Source organism: Lepidochelys kempii, chromosome 11, assembly GCF_965140285.1.
Source record: "Lepidochelys kempii isolate rLepKem1 chromosome 11, rLepKem1.hap1, whole genome shotgun sequence".
In the NCBI taxonomy this organism is placed as follows: domain Eukaryota; kingdom Metazoa; phylum Chordata; order Testudines; family Cheloniidae; genus Lepidochelys; species Lepidochelys kempii.
The window spans coordinates 68371592-68394981 of NC_136390.1; the positions used below are offsets into that span (position 1 = coordinate 68371592).

At 43.9% G+C, this 23390-nt stretch overlaps 1 protein-coding gene across 6 annotated transcripts in view; it reads right to left on the reverse strand.

Moving 5' to 3' along the window:
- FN1 (fibronectin 1) overlaps positions 1 to 19738 on the reverse strand; it is a 67424-nt gene extending 47686 nt beyond the window's left edge. For all 6 annotated transcript variants that reach the window (XM_073306736.2, XM_073306741.2, XM_073306740.2 and 3 more), the window contains exons 1-11: positions 19370 to 19738; positions 17960 to 18088; positions 16720 to 16857; positions 13605 to 13736; positions 12891 to 13028; positions 10170 to 10328; positions 8049 to 8246; positions 7005 to 7184; positions 5041 to 5217; positions 3269 to 3421; positions 1102 to 1230 (exon numbers count right to left, since the gene is read on the reverse strand). In XM_073306736.2, the coding sequence (XP_073162837.1) occupies positions 1102 to 1230; positions 3269 to 3421; positions 5041 to 5217; positions 7005 to 7184; positions 8049 to 8246; positions 10170 to 10328; positions 12891 to 13028; positions 13605 to 13736; positions 16720 to 16857; positions 17960 to 18088; positions 19370 to 19520 (1684 nt within the window). In that variant the 5' untranslated portion in view covers positions 19521 to 19738. The remainder of the gene's footprint in view (positions 1 to 1101; positions 1231 to 3268; positions 3422 to 5040; positions 5218 to 7004; positions 7185 to 8048; positions 8247 to 10169; positions 10329 to 12890; positions 13029 to 13604; positions 13737 to 16719; positions 16858 to 17959; positions 18089 to 19369) is intronic.
- Between the last annotated feature and the right edge of the window lie 3652 nt (positions 19739 to 23390).

Sequence of the window (23390 nt, forward strand, 5' to 3'; positions counted from 1 at the left end):
TCAAAGGAGCAATTTGCAAGAACTTTACTATCTGATAGCTCAGTGGTTTGAGCATTGGCCTGCTAAACCTAGGGTTGTGAGTTCAATCCTTGAGGGGGCCATTTAGGGATCTGGGGCAAAAACTGGGGATTGGTCCTGCTTTGAGCAGGGGGCTGGACTAGATGACCTTCTGAGGTCCCTTCCAACTCTGATATTATATGACATTATATATATGATCTCCAGTAAATCTGGGCAGACATACGATAAATAAAGCAGAATTTAACCACTAGTGCTTTCTGAACTGTTGCCAAAGAAAACATATTAAAGTTCTCTTGGGGTTGGTAATCACAGATCAAACAACTAAGTCTTATCACCAAATCATAGTTCATTTTTTTGGTCAGAAAAGTAGAAATCTCTTCATTCTAGTACAGAACTATGATGGTTTTAGCTAAACTCTGGCATGCTATTAGCACTCGCACTCTTAGCATTGGCTTGCTCGCTTTTTGTTTGGCTGCCCAGTATAATAAGCAGCCAAATAAAATAAGTTTCGTTCACAGTAAGATAATATTTGCTGGTGCAATCTTCCATGCTTTTCAGTTCAGTCAAGAGACCAGAAGATTTCGGCAAAGCGGAGAAAAAAGAACAATTTACAAGGTAGGGTTTAGCATTACTGGCTTGCTCCACACAACAGCTGATTGCACAAAATCGGAGGTCCCTGCTGAACGCCTTATTTGTCAGAGTTCCGTCGAATGGGTTGCTAAAAATGATCTGTTAGCCCGCAACATTGGCAGCTACTGAAGCTAGAGTGTATTATAGTGTAGGAATACTCCACGGGAGGAATCAGTAAGGAGTAAAGTTGCCACTACCTATGGTTATTGCAGATATTATCAGCTTCTCCCATGACATGTCAGATAACCTGAGTTAAGTCAAACTCTGCTCTTACTCACTGCGCTGCAACTCCTCTGAAGTCACAGTCACTCCAGTTTTCTCCTAGTGTGATTGAGGGCAGATTCTGTCCAAAGATCTGGCCCAAATTCACCCACCCGCCCTATCACACATTTCCTTGTTATTGCGTAGCTACGACCTGGCCTTGGCGAGCGGAGCAGCTGGGAATTAACCTACCGACAGGATCACATTTCCATCTCCCACGACCCTGGCCAAAGCATGTGCAGTTCAGCATGTGTCCTTCTTCATGACGCTTGTGAAATGTCTGGTTAACATCATAGGTGGTGTCATCGACAATACACTGATCTGTTTGAGAGAAAACAGAATACTTCCCTCAACGATTGCTTTAAGTAAAAGAAGTTATAGAATACTTCTTCTATGGAACATATTCTTCCCCCTCCCCATCAGCGCAATGAGACTTATTGCCACAAAAAGCTCTAGAAAAGAGAGACAGCCCCTCAGGTATCTGTCAGAGATAAGTGTGATCTTCCCAGGATAGGATTAAACACTATGATCCCCTGTGTCCACTTGTCAGCATTGATATCAAGGGGACTACTTGTGTGGCTAAGGGACACTTGTAGGAAGGAGGTTTGCAGGATCCAGGCCCAAAGTATTTAGCCTTATTCAAATGGGGTTCCTGTGGCATGTTAATTACAGCACGTGAAACAGCAACTAAAATGACATATTAAAAAAATCACTGGGTTTGCTTATAAAGGGCTAGATTGTGATATTCTTACACGAGCTGAGAAGCACGTTACTCCTTACTGATTTCAGTGGAAGTAAACTACTACTCGGTGTGAGCAAGGGTATCACAATGCAGCCCAAAATGTTCTCTGCACTTTCTTTTGCTTGGTATCTTGACGACACTTTGTTGTAACCCTGAGAGGAACTGATGTATTATACGCCCCAGTTATTACTCGTACCCACTGATGCACTGTGCAGGGCCAGATCCCCCAGTCAACAGAGCTATGGCAATTTATACCATTTGAGGACTTGGCCCTAACCCTTTATCCTTAAAGCAATCTGGTCAATAAAAGCTAGTTTAAGAAAACAAGCAAACCTGAAAACCCCTGTAGAAGTGAGTTGCTTTGTGAAGCAATCAACCGTCATTAATATGGCTTGTTATTTATGGAAGGATTTAGCTGCACTGCTAGTGGGCAGGGCATGGAATCAGCCTCCAAAGACCCATGTTCAATTCTGGGTCAGCCACAGCCTTCCTGTCCTTGGGCAAGTCATTTAATCTGCACTGCCGCTGTTACCCAGCTGTAAGATGAGGCTAGTACTTCCCTGCCTCACGGGTGTGTTGTGAGACTAAATCCACTGATGCTTTGTAAATGCTGAAATATTACAAGAAGGCCCACAGAGGTTTCCTGAAAGCTGTGATCTATCAGCAGGGTTGAGAGAACCCACACCCTTAAAAATATATATATATTTTCCTGACTAGGTTACTTCACTCATTTCAGCAGAAGTTGCTTTAACCTGACCGTTTCCTTTCACTCTCTCCCACACTTCCCTGCAACACCCATCCTTCAGAGATCAGAATGCTGAGTGCTGGCCGTTTAGGCAGAGTTAGAAGGGAGCTTTACTGAACAGCAGATCCTTTAGCTGTGCATCTCTCACCGTTCTGCACAAGATGCATGGAAAACCTCAAAGCCCTTGAGAGAGCCTTTCCGTATAAATTATATCCAATTTCAGCAGTGGTGTTAGCGTCCTTTCTTGGCTCTCTGACAGCACCCACTCTGCTTTTTCCAGACATGAATTCAATGCTGTAAGTAGCTTTAGGATGATCAAATGTCTATGCTCTCCCCTTTGAAGTCCTCTTTTTTTGGTTCTGTCTAAGCACTTCCCTACTTGGGCTGCTTAAAAGAAATCTCAGTACTGTCCTGCCAACTTTTCATATAGATTAGCCTGCAAAGGTAATTCATCCTACACAGAGGAATTAAAAACCTCACTTCAAAATAGCACAGCAAGACTGCACTGCCCTTTAACCCTGTCTTCAAGCTTCAGCCTAGCCTGGGGCTTTGTCTGCACAGGAGAATAGCCCCAATTCAGCAACCAGAGTAGCTGCAATGGTGCTGAACCTTAAATGTAAGCAAGAGAACACAAGGATGTGCATTGATCCAGCTAATCGAGGGTCAGTGAGAGCTGAATTGGTGCTATTCCTGACTGTAAACAACATCTGGATCTTTGTACAAATATACCTCCTGGCCGCCACAAGTGAGACCTGTTGAAGTACAATTGTTTTTGGGGCCTGCTCTAATTCCCGATGAAGTCAGTGGAAAGGATCCCTTTGACTTCCATGAGAGTTGGATCAGGCCCTTGGTGCATAAATTAAGACACATACCTCTAAGCTGGGAGTATGCAAGGCAGGTCCATTCGCCACGGCCATTTCCGGCACAAGTGCATCTCATCATATGGCCCATGTCGTGCTGTTTGTCCCACTGGTCTCCAACTCGGTACATGACACCTTCACTGGTTGTGCAGATTTCCTCATGGGCTGTTCAAGAAGTGTGAGGGGTTTTATTTAGTGAGAGTTACAACGAGCACAAACATTCATATAATCCATTATACATCTTCCCGTGATGTTACAGGTTCCAAACTCTACTATGGGGGTTTTATGACCCCACTAGGTTTCCAAATCTCACTTTCACTAGGTGCTGATGTTCTCTAAATGCAAGTCCCTGACATTAGTTTATTCACTCTAAATCAGGTCTTTCTACTTCCAGACCTGTTAGATGCCCCCCTACTTTGCAGACTGTGTAGTTATGGATGGCTGTGCAAAGTGGGTGTAAAACCCACCACTGCTGGCCACTCACTTTACACAGATGTGAAGAGAGTGAAGACCCAGCCATGTTGCCTTTAAAGGACGACAAGAAAGAGGAAACTATCACTTAATTGTCACTTTACTTTTTGGTAGACAGAAGTGGAGGAAAATGTCTTTTGTTACAAGCCTTCTACGAAAATGTGCGTTCACCACCGTCCAAAGGAAAATCATGGGCCAGACCCGCCGCTGCTGTAGGTCTGTTGAATTTGGAGCTATGGCAACATACATCAGCCAAGGACCTATTCCCATACTTTCACCTAAATTACCGTTTCTAAAGGATTTTATCTCCTGGCTGAATTCCAGCACAGGTTGGACATAAAATTGCCTTTGCATTTTCAATGAGATGGGGAATTCTGTTTTGCCACTTCATGTCTTAAAGTGTTACATCTCCTTCCTGTGCACTGTTTAACACGTGCTGGGTTCCATCTCAGAGGTGGCTGCACTTCAGTGGCGGGTGGAATGATCCTTGTATCTGTCACCTATGTCACAGGGGTACTGTGGGGTTCAGTTAACATTTGTTAAGACACGGAGATCCTCACATAAGAGGCTCTGCTATTCGTGTGAAGCATTACTAGTTTTATTTGCTCCATACTGGATTGTATGCATGCTAGCAAATGTAGCACGGCTGCTACCGAGTTAGAAAAGGTTTGCCGTTTAAAATGGGTTCTCATAGCCGCCTTGTGTTCTGATCTTGCAGGAAGTGCTAATGCTCTCCGCTGCCTTCGTTCTAACCACACACAACTCCTTTGGACATCACTGAGGCTTGCATAAACCGAGACCTGCATAATTGCCACAGTAACAGTGTGATGCTAGAAACACAGGGTCATCCGCAACTGCAAGATCTGGCAAGAGGAAAGGATGAGTAGCGAGGAAGAAGGCTTCAGCAGACATAAGGCCAGATCCTCTGCAAGTGTAAACCTCTACAGCGCCACTGACATCAACGAAGCTAAGCAGTTTACCCTGGCTGAGGATCTGGCCCAGAATTCTCGGCAGCAAACGGGCAGAGTAAATTATTTTCTATTTGTAATACCAAAGTCACTGGTCAAAAAACACCTTTAGAAGCCCTAGAAGCAACTTGGATTGGGCTACAGCTACCTGGAAGCCACTAATGACTGAAGGTTCACCGCAGTGACGGATGCAGCTCAGTGGACACCTGGAAGGGCTCCACATCCCAATGCATTTCATGGGCCACAGTCCGAGAACCACTGGCCTTAAACAGAAACCTCAATAACTGGTCTTGAACAGAGACCAGCCAGAGATTTTCCCATCCAGCACCAGCATCCACAACTTACCAGCCATAGGGCAGAAGCCAAACTTCTGGTCAGCATCATAGTTCTGGGTGGTTCCGCACCATTTCATGTTGTCTTTCCGTCCCTCAGAAGTACAATCCGTGTAATTGCGGTTGTTATACAGGAAGGGGAAGTGGCACAAGGCACCGTTGGAGTTGCCACCCCGGGTCTGGACCAGAACTACAGAAAGCAGGAGGAGTAAAAGAAAGACGTATCTGAGCCAGCATTCTCCTCAGAGGAGCCAGGAATTGTTTCAGAACATAGCACGGACCCTCAGTTTGCATGTGCCCCTCCTCAGAGTACCCTTAACCCTCTTTTCTGACGGAGACTAATTTAATCATGTAAATATAAACCGTGTGAAAGGTTGGTCCACATCCAACGGATTTGCATAACCAGAAAGCACCCGCCATCCCCCATGCACAGATGTGGAAAGAGTGGGCCTGGCCATGGGAATCAGAGTAGGGAAATCCGACATAGGACCCCTGTGCCAGGGAAGGCATCGGCATTGGAATCATAACAGCGGCTCCCTAATGCCCACAGACTCCCCTGGCAGAGAGGATCATCAGAGGTCTGCTTTAGAGTTTCTTTGCACCAACAGAGTCATCAGGAACAAACAGGAGTAGGGTGAGGGAACTGGTCCAGTGAGTCAAATATTCTCTCCATTCTATGACACATGTACAACCCATGGAAGTAAATGGGGCTGGATGGATTTAACTGAGAGCTGGGCTGTGACCAAGGACTTTAAATAAAACCTCAGCCCTTAGGAAACAGTTGCAACTCAATGATGTACAAATAGCCAGGAAGAATGAAGCCTTTGCTTGCGTCCTCCTATATTGAGATTTCCCAGGCCCACAGTGGAGCAAAAGGGATCTCTTAGGCGCCTATCACCAATGCAATTCAGAGCGGCTGAATTCCACGAATTCTCTTAAAACAGAACAAATGTGACATGATGGAAAGGGATCTCGAGTTTCATCTGAAGGAACCAGAAGATATTAAAAAAAAAAAAAAAAAAAAAAAAAAAAAAAACCTCATGCGAGTGAAAGGCTGCTCAAAAACAACAGATCTGAGAAGTAGTATTTTACCACGTTACTAAATCTACCAATACATTAATAACTTCAGCCGTGCTTCACTTAGGGTCAGATCCAGCAGAAATTCCCCTGTCTGGCTGCTGTCTTACAGAAGGTCCATGGGCTTCCAGACCATTGCCCTTCCCGCCCCACCCCACCCCCAGCTGATGCAGAATGTTGCATTAGTCATGCCACAGCACCCCTTCCCAGTGGCAGATGAGGATTGCTGCTATATAAGGCAATCTGACTGGGAAGTCAGGATTGAGGGAGTGACATCAGAGGATTGCACAGATAAGACTCTGGGCAGTGTCCTACCCTCATGGCCTAATATGGGCCAGGTCTCTTGTCTGACTGGTTGAAATTCAACCAGCCAAGAGAGGTCTAAAGGTCCCTTGTATCAAAGACAGTGAGCTATACTCTGGTTAACAGCTTCATTTTTAAGGTCAAGTAGGTAGAGCAATAGGACACAAAGATTTTCTTAAATAAAAATGCTGATCTTGGCCCTTTCCCAGACAGCACTACAGGAGACCCTCGCTAGCTAGTTAAAGAAAACCCTCAAGGGCAAAAGGATAGACATGTAGTCCCATCATCTCCTCCTTTTCCCTGGCTACTCCTACTTCACCAGGGGAACTGACACCTTCGCCACATCCCAGGGTTGGGAGTTTAATGTTTGCAAGACGCAGGGAAGATGGGGAACATGTTCACAAGAACTATTCATGCTCTGTAACTTTAATCTGCAGAGCTATCATTTTCATCTTATCTTTTCAGATGGTGTAAATCAGCAGCTATGCCCATTTAGACAAGCTACATCTGGCCCAGACAGCATTTATAGTCACCATACCCAGATACTGGAAATTCAACCTATTTTTCCCCCCAATACATTTTTCTAGACAAGCTTACCATTTTCTCCAGTACAAAAGGAGTATCTGTTATCCTGTTCGAAGTTGGAGGTTGTGCTGCACCAGAAGTGTCCATCCGAACGACCTTCCGTGGTGCAAGAATAGAAAGTCTTCCCACCATAGGTGAATGGCAGAACACACGGTTCCCCATTAGAATTGCCACCATAGGTTTGGGTCACAGCTTTAAACCAAACAAACCACAACATTACATTACGGCTCAGTGTCCCCACTCCAGTTCTTCATGCCCTAAAGTAACTCTAGCTTCTCTGGACCAAATCCTCAGCTGGTATAAATGGCACTGACTTCAATTGTCCCAGGCCAATTTATACCAGCTGAGGATCTAGCCAAGTAACATCATCATTCAACCTACATCCTTCCCCAGAAACATACTGCTGCAACTTAGTTTGAATAAAGTTGCTAATTCTGCATCCCATAGCTTTATTCTCCCACTGCCGTATGTACGTAACAAAATGGGAGTTACTTCTGTCCTACAGAACCAGGCCCCAAATAATCAAAACGAGGAAGAAATTTTGATTCTTTCCTTTCCCTTCTCCAAGCCCCTTGCTGTTCCTCATTTTGCTCTTCAGAACACCCTTCTTATACATTCCCCAGGATCCTACATTCCAGTGAGGGACAAAAACCCCCATGGGGTTCTCTCTCCCATCAATGCACGTAGGGGCCATGAACATTAAGACACGTTATGAGTGTTGACTTAGGAGAGTGTGTCCTTATGTCTTTAGAAACTGGGCTTCACTACAAGTGAAAACAACAGCTGAAATTCTGTTAGTGCCTGATGCACTGAAGTCAGTGAGACTCTTTCCACTGACTTCAGCGGGCTTTGTATCAGGATCTTAGTTCAGAGGCTGCACTAAAGACAATTATGTAGTTAAAATCCTTTTGCACGTTGGTCCCAATCCAACAAAGCACTTAAAGACTGACTTCAATGGGACTACTCACATAGTTAAAGCTACGCACCTGCTCAGAGTTTTCGCTGCACTGGGGCCTTGATTTGTCTAGGGGTGAGCATTAAAACAAAAGCTCATACCTGTCTCCTGGCAGCTGACACCATTGCCCAGGCAAGTACATAGCATCTGTTGGCTGCCCTGTGTCTTGAGCCACTGCATCCCAACAGAGTATACCACCCCACTGTCAGTAACACAGTGACCATACGGCTGAGGCTGGGGTTGAGGCTGGGGCTGGTAAAGTGCAGTTCGTACATCTGTGAAGGTTGAGGATGCAGATCCTGAGGCAAAAAATGTTAGAAAAGAGGGATTAAGCAGCAGGCTTTAAAACCAAAAAATAAGGAACAGAAAATCTAGGTTAAGTGCTATGCTGGGATGGCGAACTGCGGCCAGTGGGAGCTGCGATCGGCCAAACCTGTGGACATGGCAGATAAACAAACCAGCCTAACCCGCCAGGGGCTTTCCCTGGCAGACCACGGGCCAAAGGTTGCCGATCCCTGGTGCAGACAAAGCATTAGACTAAATAATCATTGTTTTGGCTTTCAGAGGTACTAGATCACGTTAAAAAATGACAAACCTTGCATTTTTGGAGCTCTACAGGTATTTTTGGATTTGTTAATAATACCAGAACCTCAAGAAAGATAAACCAGGTGACAATTTCCCTTTAAAAGCATTTAACTTTCTTAGGCATAATTATCTGCAGATATTTTTATTGATCGCTTTCGATTTTCATAACATTTGTTTGCACTTCAATTAGTAAATTTCAACATAAAAACAAAATAAAAAAAAAATCTCCATCCATGCTAATGATCCTCCGCAACAAGAGCGACTATACAGCCAACAACTGTGACTAGAGCAGATCAAAAAATGCCAGTTTTTCACAGGAAACTTTGGGGGGGTGGGGGGAACAAAATTGTAAGATTTATTTAAAGTTTCCGATGAAAATGTTTTGCTGTTTTGGATGGCAAACTGAAATCAAAAATGGAAACAAACTAAGAAAGGAAAGAAGGAGGAAAAAAACCCAAACTGAAAAACTGCGTGGATTGTTTTTTCTTTTCCAGTTTTTCACCAAAAACCTGAAAAATCTCTAAAGAAACAAGTTTTTTCATGAAAAGTCTATTTTGGGAAAAAAACACCATTTTCCATCAAAAAAATATTGTCAAAGGAAAATTTTCAAGCAGCTTTAGTTAAGAGTAATATGGAAAGAGACACAGAGGCCTCTTCTACACTTGGAAGCTTTTGCTAAAATTTCCCACTTTTCCTACCACCAGTTTAGCTCTACCTGCAACAGCCCATATGGGAGCAAAAGTATAGGCAAGGCTTTGACAACCACTGGAGTTTTAAAAGCACAGCGTGATTTAGATCTGCTCAGAGCTCTGCTCTTTAAGCACTAGAGGTTTCCTGGAGTCTGTCTACACTAGCTTTCCCACCACGGAGTGGAACTGGTGATAGCAAGAGTAGGAAATTATTAACACAAAACCTAGTTTATATCCACTCCAGGAAAAAGCTAGATTTACACATTAAAAGCAGAAATAGATCATTAAAATGACAAGGAACCTTTAGAAGCTGAATATTTTGCTATAAACCTAGGACAGAGGACAGTGTATACCAGGAAATTAATAAACCCCATACCAAAAATCACAAAGGATCTGATATACAAAATGCAATTTATTGAACACATAAGTGCCTTCTTAACATTTCTACATATTAAAGCTTGAGCATAAGTGGGTGTGTTTATCTTGCCAGAAAGAATAGTTTAACTTCTGACAGCCACAAGATCTGCAAGTTTAAATTCAGGAAATTTAAAGTAAGTCACTCTGTAGAAAGCTTATAGATTTCAAAAATATTAACCCAAAGTGCTGCATTTTCAAGATATAGCCTCTATTTATAGGTCCATAAATCTGTGCATGCTAACTTTTTTTGGCACGTTTGAACATGCTCATGTTCTAATCTGCATGTGCAAACCCTTTTGTGCATGCAAACTGTGTGTAAATGAATTCTGTCATTTGCTCATGCACAAAAGATGACAATGTTTAGTCTCCTGTCAAATTTTGAGATTAAATATTGCAGATCTTCCTCTCGCATAACTCGTTAACTTTGACAAGATTTTTGCCTAAATCAGTGTTGTGTGATTCAGCACAAAACCTTTTGTGTGTGACTTGTATTGTTCAGTGCCCACATTACCAATATGATTTACCACTTACCAATGCCAGGAGTTTGTACAGCTGAATGCCTTTCACATTTCCATTCACCTCTGCCATTACCAGTGCAGATGCACTGAAGCAGGTTTCCTCGGTTATCCTTCTTGCTCCAGGTATCTCCAATTCTGTACGAAGTCTTGGTGTCCTGATCATTGCACTTATCTGCAGAGGAAAGGAAACATTTATAACAAAGGAAGCAAGGCTTAGTTTTTCCTATATTTAGCAGCATGCCAATCACAAAAGCAAATATACTAGGTCCTTTGTTGATATTCCATGACTAATCTTCCACAGTACAGTTTGTCTTCCACTACCGAGCTCCATCACCCCTACCAAGGTATCCATATGCTTTAAAGCCCTGACTGTATTGCAGAAAGGCACATGCTGGGAAGCCACTCTAAAACATTGGATGAAATCCTGGCCCCTTGGAAGTCAATGGCAAAACTCTCATTGATTTAAATGGTAAAACATTCTTTCCGATAACACCTTTTTGCTCCCAGTGTGGACAAGGCAGAATGGGAAACCAACTCCTGGGTTACTGCCCACTCTTGCGAATAGTTTTCAAAACCATTTTAAGCACCTTGTTCCTTGTCCATATTGTGGGGAAAACCCTGCTTAAGCTGAAACCAGTTTAAATGTTGTTTAATTCTAAATGGTTTCTTAGCATGGTCATTGCATGCTGTAGACAGGGCCCAGTTGAACCTCGTGGGCCTATTTCACATGGAAGGAACTAAATCCTGTTTGATAGGTAATATCTTTGGGTCAAATTCTTCACCCAGAAATATGCAAGCAACTGCCATTATAGTTAATGGAAGTTTCACATGTGCGTCTGGGAATTCTGTCTTTAAATAATCTACCACCCATGATGAATTGAGCAAATAGGTTCAAATGATAGCATAATAAACTACTTCTAGCTGCATGCAGAGCCACATGGATTAACTCATTCTTCTTCCATTACAGCATTTTACCCTCACATGCAACGGCAACTCGATACAATAACTCACATTTAATCATGGGTCAAAAACGCTTTCATCTACTATATGAACAACTATGGAATGAGGTACGCATCACTTCAGATTGCCATTGCGCTAGAGTACATTGGGTCAAAAACTAACATGTGGCAAACACATTAACAAATCACAGTAGATAAAATGACACAGTGCTGTGTATTTGCCAAGAAAGTGGAAAGTAGCTACAGGGCTGGTAATGTATTTATATGTATATGAAAATGTGGACACTTGGCCTCGAAAGATCAGGTGTCTCAGGATGGGCACCCAAGAATTTAGGCACCCAAATCACTAGTTACTTTGGAAAATCTTAGCCATAACACTTATATTTTATCCACACATCAGTACTTAGACTACTATGTGGGCCACAACTATCATTTTACACTTAGACAATGTATTTATAGATGTGAGTCCATTTTGGAAGCAAAACCCATTTTTTTCCAATAATGAATAGGTTGCAATTGCCTATAAGGTCCAACAGTAGACTCCAGAACTGTGAGATGAAGGACACTGCCTAATTGTTTGTGTTGATTATAATAACTTTGAAGCTTGCACATAACATGCTTTCTTTCTGCTTTGTCCATTCCCATTTGACAATCAATTATTTTCCCCCATGTGTTTTCAAACAGAGTCGAAATGGTCAAGGCTGGTTTTGTTTCATCGCTTATTTCTTGACTAACCTCTCTCCAGAACCTTGACTTTAATCCCAAACCTCTATGTGTTTTACTTCTTTACAGTTCTATTGTTTATATTAGCAAAAAGCTATTAGCTTTGTATCTCAAGGCAATTGGGCATAGAATCATAGAATATCAGGGTTGGAAGGGACCCCAGAAGGTCATCTAGTCCAACCCCCTGCTCGAAGCAGGACCAATTCCCAGTTAAATGGCATGAGGCCATTTAAAGGCTACAGAGGAAGATCTCAAAACCCATATAACAAAGGTACAAGAGACCAGGTCAAATGACCTTGGGGCAGATGTACAGCTGGTGCAAATTGTCATAGCTCCACAATGGAGCTTGTTTTACAGTACAGTCATACTAGAAGAGACGGCAATAAGCAGAAGTAACTTGTAAAGGCCCCATTTACATGTTATAGGCCAATCCACTGGGATATTTTGCAACAGTGTAGTTGGATTGGTACAAAGTTGGAGTGTAAAAGTGATGTGCTGGTGTTAAAAGATCTTTGCGCAATCGCAGAGTGTTTACACTAAAGGTTCACACCATTACCAAAATCCTCAGTGTAGACAAAGCATTAGACTAAATAATCATTGTTTTGGCTTTCAGATGTACTAGATTATGTTAAAAAAATGACAAACCCTGCATTTTTAGAGCTCTACAGGAATTTTTGGATTTGTTAATAATACCAGAATCTCAAGAAAGATAAACCAGGTGACAGTTTCCCCTTTAAAGGCACCGTGTCTCCATGGGGGCAATTCTAGGCCAAACTGTGTATGGTCTGTAACCCAGCACAATTCCACTGACTTCCTTGTGGGATATGTGGAGTGTATATCAGTGCATAACTACACCTACTTCTCTATGTAATATCAAGCACATCACACGCTTGAAGTTGTCTCCCTTTGTCTTACTTAAGTGTCTCAGCTTGTGCATTCTGGGCCCCAAAGAAAGGATAAGAAAAGGCATCATTTTAGAACCTGAGCTTCAGCAGAATGAAGTGCACCTTGGCCATTCTGCATAGCGTTGGCAAGAGAAAATCGATACGTACTTCTGGAGGTACAGGTGATATGTCCATTGCCTTCGCCTAAGCAAGTGCAGTCCACCATCATCCAGCCTTGGTAGGGCTTCTCCCAGGTCTCTCCGACAACATAGGATGTCCCAGCAGTGTTATCGTAGCATCTCTCAGCTGTGGGAATGGAGGAAAAAAGACAGGGTTTTTGTGTTTGTTTTAAATATTTCTAAAAACCAGGGGCTCTCATCCTGAGGATGGCAACCCCCTGGGAGGTTTCAGAGTAACAGCCGTGTTAGTCTGTATTCGCAAAAAGAAAAGGAGGACTTGTGGCACCTTAGAGACTAACCAATTTATTAGAGCATAAGCTTTCGTGAGCTACAGCTCACTTCCTCAGATGTATACATATACATATACATCTGAGGAAGTGAGCTGTAGCTCACGAAAGCTTATGCTCTAATAAATTGGTTAGTCTCTAAGGTGCCACAAGTCCTCCTTTTCTTTTTGCGAACCCCCTGGGAGTCACAAACAGGTGTCCGGGGGGGTCATGACTACCTTTGCCTTCCCATATTGGTAGATGGGAGGAGGCCACCAGAAAAAAAAAAAATGTACCAGGTGAAGTTAGATCAGGCTAAAGGCCTGAATCAGTTCAAATGAGCATCCTTTGTTTTAATATAGGATTCTTTAATGACATCTGTTAAATACTTCTGAAGCCTGATCTCTCAAAGAAATGTGTCAAAAATCACTACGTACCGAGAGGTTTGCAGGTCCATTCCCCTTTCCCGTTACCCAGACACACACATTCTAACATGTAGCCACCCGTCTCGTGTGGTCTGCGCCAGGTATCGCCAATCTTGTAGGACTGACCCCCTTCATGGCACCGATCTGTGGCAAACAGAAAATGGTTTAGTCATAACCTAGTTGAGAATTGGGTCTGTGTATATTCACTGTAAAATAGCAAACAATCCAATCCCCTGTCATGTAAACGGCATCCTCTTCAGCCATCCCAAGGCAATGTGAAATGAACTTTTGGCGAAGATAAATGCGAAGAGGAAAAGAGTTATTGTCAGGGAATCGGGGCCTGCAGCAGAGCTAATCTCCAGGCGGCCTCATCAGTACAGCTGGCTTGCCGCAGGCTCCCTGATTGGCCATGCCACCTGATTGGCAGCAGGAGAGTGAGTTTGTGTGTGTGTGTGGGGGGGGGGGGGGGGGGGCGGAGGGTGAGAAAACCTGCATTTGTGCTGGAAATGGCCCAACTTGATTATCATACACATTGTAAGGAGAGTGGTCACTTTAGATAAGCTGTTACCAGCGGGAGAGTGGGGTGGGAGGAGGTATTGTTTCATGGTCTCTGTGTATATGTCTTCTGCAGTTTCCACAGTATGCATCCGATGAAGTGAGCTGTAGCTCACAAAAGCTCATGCTCAAATAAATTGGTTAGTCTCTAAGGTGCCACAAGTACTCCTTTTCTTTTTGTGAATACAGACTAACTCGGCTGTTACTCTGAAACCTGGCACTAGGAGGCCGGCTGTTAAACCAGCCGCAGCAATTTACTGGCTGTTTGATGCTCACACCCACCACTGTTTCTACTCCTGCCTTATCTTGGGCCTCTGCCTCAGCCCCTCCTTGCCTTCTACCCTGCTTGCTCCAATTCCTGCCATCTGGTTTGGCCTGGCCTTTGGCTCCTGACTCTCACTTGACACTCGGCTCTGTATCCAGTTCCTGCCCCTCCAGTTTGACCCTGGGCTTTAGCTGCTGACTCCGGCTCTGAGCCTAGTCCTTGGGGGCCCGATGCCTGCTCTAACCACTAGGCTAGACCACCCTCATTCCAGTTGGCTGACAATTATTGTCAAAGGGCAGCACTTTCTTGAACGTCAAAGAAAGAGTTCCAATAGAAGAGTCACTGATGCTTTCTGAAGTTCTTCAGTCACCCACAGCACTCAGGTGAGACTTTGGGGTTTCATCAAAAACATTTTTTTTTGCAGAAAAACATCTCTTTTTTTAAATGATTTCTTTAGGCTTTTTGGTAGAAAATTGCTAAAGAAAAGAAATTAAATTTTCTTCAATTTCAAATCACATTTTTCATTTTGTTTTAGTTTACAATTTTTTGTTTTATTTCAGTGTTTAAAAACCAAACCAAAACTTTCTCTTCAAGTTTAATTGAACTGAAAACTTTGGAGTCAAATCAAATCAAACTTTCATTTCATTTAGACATTCCCACAAAAGTTTAAAAATTTCAAATAAATTATTGTTCACAACTTTTTAAAGAAAATGGTTTTTCAACTAGCTCGATTTAGGCCTGTTGAATTGCCTAGAACCAGGAGGCCCAAGAGCGCTAGCCAGAATTTTGAGAACAAGGGGCAGGACCTTATAGTTGATATTCTGATATTAATCCAGCTAAATCTAAAATTCAATGCGCTGACAAACTGTAGGCCAATTCAAAGACCTGGATGGCAGTGTTATGATCAGATGGATTTGTAATAAATACATTTTGGATCCACTAGTTAGCACAGATCCATTTGCTGAAAGAACAGCAAGTGGAGTATTGCAATGGCTGAATCTGAATGGATAAGGATCATAGCACTGATCAAGATTCAGAGGCACCTGACCTTGGTCTAATTCCTAAAATGACCAAACAATCTGAGCAATAGCAGTGATAGGACACCTAATTCAAAGCCAACTGCAATCATGGGAGTCTTTCCACTGATTTCAGTGCGCTGTGGATCAAATCCATGATGAAGAAATGGAAGTCGGAGATTAACAATTATTTAACATCTTGAACCGGAAATCTCCCATTACTGATTCTGGGCCAAACTCAGCCCTGCCCAATGCAACTCCACTGAATGCAGGGCAGAACTAGCCCCTCGGCCTTTGCAGGATTTCCTTCCATCCGATATTGAGAGTTCAAGTCTGATGTCCTATGGGAAGGATCCAGCACTGCATGTTGCAAATAAACGACAAACCAAATCAAACCTGCTATTGTATGAAAGATGCAATAAAGCTGTGATTCTCAAAAACAGCACAGGGACTGGGAAATCTAAGCCCAAATATACTGATAGAGTGCTCTTCAACTACGGTAGCAGAAACTGTTTTGCAGAGAGAGTCTAAATCAGGAGCTAAAGAGAAGTGGTTAAGAAGTGACTTAAAGAGAGACCCAACAACTCAAAGGAAAGGCGCTCCAGATAAAGAGGCAACAAAAGGAAAGGGTGAGAAGACAGCAGAGGGGGAGCGGATGGTGAGAAAGCCAAGACAGGAGAAGCATAACGGGTAAGAAGCTCATTGGGAATGGTCTGAGAGATCACAAGCTGGCCCCCTGAATCTCCAGCACACAGATTCTCAGAGTGGGTGTCACTACAGAGGCCACGATAAGGGACACATCCTCAGCTGGTGTAAATCGGCACAGATCTATTAATGTCATTGAAACTATGTTGATTTTCACCAGCTGAGGATTTGGCCTTCATTCTCTGCAGTGAGTAAACGCTGCTCCACTAGAGTTGCCCTCAAGAGCCAATGCATCTCTGATATCTGAGCTGAAATACTTTTTACGAGTCCTATTGGCAGGGCACTAACACACTTATCCCGCTATTTTTAACATGCCTTTAATTTGCTCTTAAAGGCCCAGTCCTGCTAGCCTTGCTCACACAAATAATTCCATTAACTTCCATGGGACCATCCATAGACTATCAGGGTTGGAAGGGAAGAGGATGAGCTTTTTCAATGGAAAGACTCCAGTGGGCTTTGCATCAGTCCCCATACTCCTAAGTAATAAGCAATTCTGCACTGCACTTGGGGCTGTCAGGCCAACCTCTCAGGAACATGCACAACACTGAAGAGCAATGGCTCAAGCAATATGGTCTTTGTTACATACTTGCAATGGTGCAGCTGATTCGCCCACGTCCAGCCCCGATGCAGGTACAATCCCAGATCATGGAGTCTTTGGGGCGCTCATAAGTCTCCCCTACCCGATAGGTAGATCCAGTGTATTTGTCAAAGCAAGTTTCTTCAGCTGAGGGGAAAATAACGTCCATGTGAGGATTAATTAATGTGCAGGCTGTAGCATTCAAATTGCAAGAACACAAACCACATGCACTCCTATTCCCCTCCCTCCCTCACCACTGTTTTTCCTTATACAGGAAAATTCAGATGTGTCTAGTTTTCTCTGAAGAGTAACAGCCACATATTAGTGTGGCAGCATGAAAGTCGGCAGAGTGGAATTCATTCAAGCACTGAGGGCTCACAAAAGGCCCTCTACCCAACTGCAAACCAGCTGATTTGTGCTGCATCAGCAACAAAAGACAGCCATAAACCATCTCATCAATTAAGATAGGTTTATGGCTGCTTTGTATCACCAAAGCAGACCAACACAGCCAGAGCAAACCAGTGAATACAGCCCAGTAAATAAAGTTCAGTTTGATTATCCAAATGTCCCTGTTACCCCAAACAGGGTCACATCCCCCCAACATCTGTTACATTTAAAAATCCCTGTTATCCAAAACCTAAATTTTATCCAAATTTATTCTGTGTCTCCCTATGACACTTAGATAGTTGAGATCAAAATAATCATAAATCGGTATAAGAATAATTACTCCAACCTTACACCCAACTATGCAAGTTATGCTTATATGCAAGTTAGAAGGACTGTGAAACAAGTTGCAAATGAAAGTCAACTTTTAAAATGTTTTTTAAAAATATTTGACAACATAAGGATATGAAATGCCTATTAACAGTTACAGACAATACAATCAAACAAAAAGTTTAGAGAAGTCAGAGCTGAAAAGTTTGGCTCCAGATTTGCTGTGTACTCTGCATTTGTTAGGGATTTCAAATCTAGGGTCAGGTCAGATCATTATAGAGATGAAGCTGGATGCAAAGTTCAGATTCAGATCCAAACTTCAGGTTGAATGTTATTTGGGCCCAGGGTTCTGATTGCAGGCCCATGTCTAATGAAGACTACCTCTTAAAATCTCAGGCCAGATCCTCAGTGTAAATGACTCTCCTGCCCATTAACGTGAGCAGAGAGTCTGATCTGTGGTCTACCATTTTTTTAAGGCTTATTTTAATTGGCCTCACAACCCATTTTTCATTCATCATGACTCCTACCAACTTACCTTCAGGCTTGCTTTCGCAGTTAAAGCCTCTGCTTCCCCCATAGCAGGTACACACGAGCATGTTCCCCAGGTAAATGCGTTCCCATTGTTGGCTTATCTGATAATATCTCCCATTATCATAACAGCCCGCTGAAAAAGAAACAGAAGTCTTGGGTTACATTAGCCTCCTTCAATCACAGAGCTCCAAACAAAAGTCAAAAAGGAGAGTTAAATCATGCGTGGACTATACATTAGGTCCTGATCCTGCATTCTTTGCACATACAAAACTCCCACTGAGACAATGGGAGTCTGGGAGACACAGAGAAAGCAAGATCAGGCACCTAAATGTCAATCTACACCACGTTAAATATTGTAGTAACTGTACGGGAGTTGAGAGAGACTTTGAAACAAAGAGTTAATAGACTCAGAATCTCATCTAGGGCCTGATCCAAAACTCCATTCAAATCAGTGGAAAGACTGCCACTGACTTCAGTGGGCTTTGGATAGATTCCAGCCACTGTAGGCTTGTTTTCCAGGTTTACATTTACAAGCGTTTTGTCCAGGTCAGTTCTAAGTGTGCCAAGTAGCAGGGCTTCCACCACATCCCTTGAGAAATCATTTCACAGCCAGATAGATCTTTGTGCCAGGAAGTTTTTCCCTGATGCAGCCTCAACTTCCCCAGATGCTTTCAAAGGTCAGGGCAGCAATTGTTCCAGCAAACATCTCCCAAATTGTGTTTGCAGACAGAGTGTTTTAGTGTTTTGCTTTTAGGTTATTTTTAATTACATGTAATAATAAAACTATTGTTTTCTTAAGTAAGGGCTCGAATGAAAATCGTATACCCAGAACTGAAACATGAAAGTATCAGCTGTTTAGTTCAAATAAAAGTTTGGCATATACATTTCATCACCATTTGCTGTAACTAAAACAGATCCCGTTCCACTATACTTCTGCCTCAGTGACAAAAAACACAGGGGCAAATTATGCTATGCCTGCTTGAATAGCAGGGCTACTCAGAGTCAACTGCTTAGGGAAGGGTGGCAGAATTTGCCCCACTTGGGCTGGACCCGGGGAGCATCAGAGAGTAACTCACAGACATTCAAAGGCAAACAGAAAACTTTCCCCAAGCTCACTAGTGCACCGCCCGCAAGTCCCTCGCTCTCTCGAGGCGGGGCTTGTTGCAGCCTGGCTTGGAAGTGCTAAAAGGGACTAAAATCTGACCCAGCTGCTGGAACCACTGAGATCACTTTGGATCCCCACTGATCCCCGAATGCACAAAAATGCACCTACACCCAGGGCTGCAGCCCGCGTCGGGAGGTTTTGGCTTGGTCTCTAAAGTCCACTATTGGACCCCCAAGTCTCCCCGACAGCTGTGGCCGTGTCCCGTCCCCCCCCCCCCTTCGCGGTGGCTCTGTGCCCCCAGATACTCACGTTTACTCTGGCTGCTTGGAACCTGTGGCTGGACCATTTGTTGCGTTTGCCTCCTGGTTTTGGCTACCTTGGGCTGCGAGCTTTGCACCCCGGTGCCCAGGCACAAGGCAAGCAGCAGCAGCCGCAGCCGCCAGCCCGGGCTACCGGGCATCTTCCAAGGCTGGCGAGGGAGGGAGGGAGGGAATGGCACTCGGGAGAGGCGCGGGCTCGTGGCTCTTCAGGCTGCAAGCCCCGGGCAAGCCGCTCTCATCGGGCTCGTCTTCTCCCGGCCGGGGCAGGGACTCGGCGGCTCCCGCTGCACTTTCCTCCCGGGCTCTTTCTCCTCCTCCAGCCTGCGAGGGAGCGGCAGAGGGCCGGCTCCAGGGGGTTTATATAGGCCCCTGCTCCGGGGACCCCCCGGCAGGGCTGGCTACAGAGAGGGGGCGGGGAGGAGGGTCCCCACCAGGACACCCCTTTGCCTCTCTGATTGGTCCAGGCTCCTGGCTGACGTCACGGGGGGGGGGGCGCATCCAGCCGCGAACAGCAGAGCGGCCGCCCCAGCGCCGGGGGCGGGCGGGGGTTTGTGGAACTTCCCCGGAAACTTGGCTCAGTTGGGGGGGTAGGCGCCGGGCAGGGATCCTGGCCCATCCCTCAAACTCCCTCAGCTTCGCAAAGCAGAGGATGCTGAGACATGAGAGGTGGGGAAGACCTGGGAAGTCAAATCATAGCCCCCCCCCCCAAGGGGCCAATGCAGGGGCTCTTCATTCCCTTCACTGTACTGGGGGGGGGGGGGGAGATAGTGAAAATCAGCCCAAAGGAAAAATCAGTCTTTATTTTAATATATATATATATATATACTGTAGACACTGAAAGCACCCACATCATTTTGGCAGCCTTGAAAGGTGTTCGCAAAAGGCACTGGAAACACTAAAAAAAAAAAAATTTTTTTTAAATAAACCCCTCTCCTACTCCCTGCAAGCTTATCCATGGGGGACCTGAGGTATTACACATTTAGTACAAGGGAAGCATTGTTTTGCACATATCTAGAAACTAGCCATAAATATAAATACCAAAAAAAAAAATCAGGGGAACCCCACCCCCCCACGAAATTAGAAACCCTACCTGTATTTCTTGATTCCTTTTCTAGTCTAGTGTTAAGGACTCAAGGCAAAGGTCTGTCATCACTTCCCTTGGAAATTGTGTTGGCATTTTAAACCCTTTGTTCATAAGCAAACCTGACACTCCATATTTTGGTGGGTTTTAGGGGGGAGGGGAGAAGGGAGTCTAAAATGTTTGCCTATTTTTTTCATCCCATCTTTATTTATCTCTGACCCAATGGTTGAGATTCACTTTTGACTACTGGACAAGAACCATTACTATAGGGTTTTCTAACATCCAAATCCCAAACCTGGCAGCATTTGAGAGCTGAGGGGGTGGGGGGGGGGGAGAGAGAAACAATAAAGACACCTCTTTTAATTCCCTTGAAATAAATGAAACTGAAAATAAAATTCTCTGGAATAATAAATATTTTGCTAACAAAAGGGCTGAGCCTCTTAGATAGAAGAGTTTGTCAGAAGTCTGAATCTTAACTGCTGAACTTAAGTTTGGTTACCAGATGTTAGAATTATTTTCATTTGCCTCAGTCCTCTATATCCTTGTCAGGACCTTGAGGGTCCCTTCTTTTCTTTTGCTTCACAGTCATCCTCCAACCTAAAAATCTTGCTTTGTGGTCATGATTCTCTTCACCAATAGGAACTAGACAGAACTTCACTTGTGCCACTCCTCAAAGAGCAGGGGAAGTTACTGCAGATCAAATCACTCCATGCCTTCTTCCCCAGGGTGCTTCTTAACAGCCCCTGGTGAGCAAGATCCAAGAGCCAGCAGTCACAGGTGGATCTCCTGCATGGTAGTGGGAAGGTCACATTGCCACCATTGTAATGGTACTTAGTAATTCTTTCCTCTCAGCCATTGATAACATTGAACGTTTACTAGTGCTGCGGGGTTGAGCAATGTGGTTTTGTTCTTAAATCCACTTCATCTTCTGGAAGCCCTGGGAAGGAGAACTGTGGGTGTTTTGGGGAGCTGAAAAATCCACACCCCAAAGCCAGAATACAGAGATGCAACCTCCCTCACCGTACAGCTTGTAGGCTGGAGCACTTGACACTGCCCTGTGTGTACCCCTTGTTGTTGTGGTGTGTTTAGGGTCACTGGATCCATGCCAACATGGTTACGTTAGCCTGCCCCTGACTAGCCACCTTCTCTGATGGCCGACACAAGGCCCTCATGTGTGGCCAGTCCACTTGCAGCCCCAGTGTGCTGCAAAAATGGTGCTGAGGTTTTTTTGTAGTAGCCCATCATGCTACGGATAAATATCAGCCATGATAATCAGCAAGGCTTCAATAACAGTTTTGCCATTATTTCTTAATTACCAAGGCCCAGATGCGCAAAGATATTTAGATGCCTAACTCCCATTGAAATCAATTGCAGTTAGGTGCCTAAATGTCCTTGAGGATCTGGGCCCACATGCCTTGGGAGCCACCGCTGCATGTCATGAGCATTCTTAACAGAGAAATAATTAACCCAACAGGCTGGATTGGTTCCTGATCTATTAGGTCAGTTCATCTGACATGTCTGGATGCTAAATGCCACATGCTGCCCTCAGTCTGTTTGCTACGTTCCCAGTGATGTCAGTGAGATTTCTACAGGAAGATCAAGTGTAATGCAAGATAGAGGTCAAATTCCACATACAACAACTCCTTACTGAGTTATTTGTATTTATTTATTATTTGCAGGAATGTGTCTAGACCCAGTCAGGATCGGGGCCCAATTGTACTAAGTATGGTACTGGAGACACCATCATTAAGGGACGGGCTTCCCAGACAGAGTCTGGGCCAGGTGCTGTGGAGCTCTTGTGGTCATGCACAGCAAGTTGGAACCAGACACAGAATAAAGCAGAGTTTGTACAAGCACATTAAGCACTGAACGATCAGTGAACACCATACTAGGCACTGGATAGACACATTATAAGCTGTTGAGAAACTTTCTGCACTGGGAAATCAGCTCCTTTGTAAACCACCTGACTTTGGTATGTAAAATATATTTGCATTCTTCTGCACAGCGACATTCTACTCAACCATTACTATGACGTCTTACCTGCTTGTAAGTTACAGGAGGCAGAAACTGGACCTGTCAAGCAAGGTAGGTGGGTAAGACAGGGGGAGCTCATCCATGAAATGGTAAATTGTAATCCTCCCCAGTTTTAACGGTTTAGATCTAAACTATTTTGAGTGATTAAGGATATACTTCTACACAGTACACTCGCCAAACTGTCTGTAGCCATATCAAGGGATGGGGACAGTCTCCTTTAAGAGACACAAGTCATCATAAACTGGGAAATACCCAATTTTTTTATGTTGAAAACAGGAATTGATTTTTTTTTTAAAAATGTGTCTCCATAGCTGAGACCTTGTTTAATGAATGTCATCCCAGAATGCATTTGTACTGCTGATTTGGAATCCCCTGACGAAAGAGATTATGGGAGAGCATTGCTAGGACCTGATGCTATAGAGTAATGATGGTTATTATAGGTTTCAGAGTAGCAGCCGTGTTAGTCTGTATTCACAAAAAGAAAAGGAGGACTAGTGGCACCTTAGCTGTAGCTCACGAAAGCTTATGCTCAGATAAATTGGTTAGTCTCTAAGGTGCCACTAGTCCTCCTTTTCTTGATGGTTATTATGAAAATGAACTTTTCCAGACCCATTTGGAAAGGATCACATTGCTGAGCTGGCCTCAAATCAGAAAACAAATCTGTCAGTTTAGGAAATATACACATGTAATGGGATATCACTTATAGTTATTTGTAGTAAAGTAGCACCTGGGGACCCAATCAAGCATCAGAATGCCCTTGTGCTAGGCACTGTATAAACAGATAACAAAAGACACTTCAGCCAGTGCCACCTAGTTTAAAGTTAGGGTGATTAATCTGGGGAGACTGAAAATGTCTCTTTTGAGCAGCTTGGAAGTTTTTAAAAGACTTTCCTCT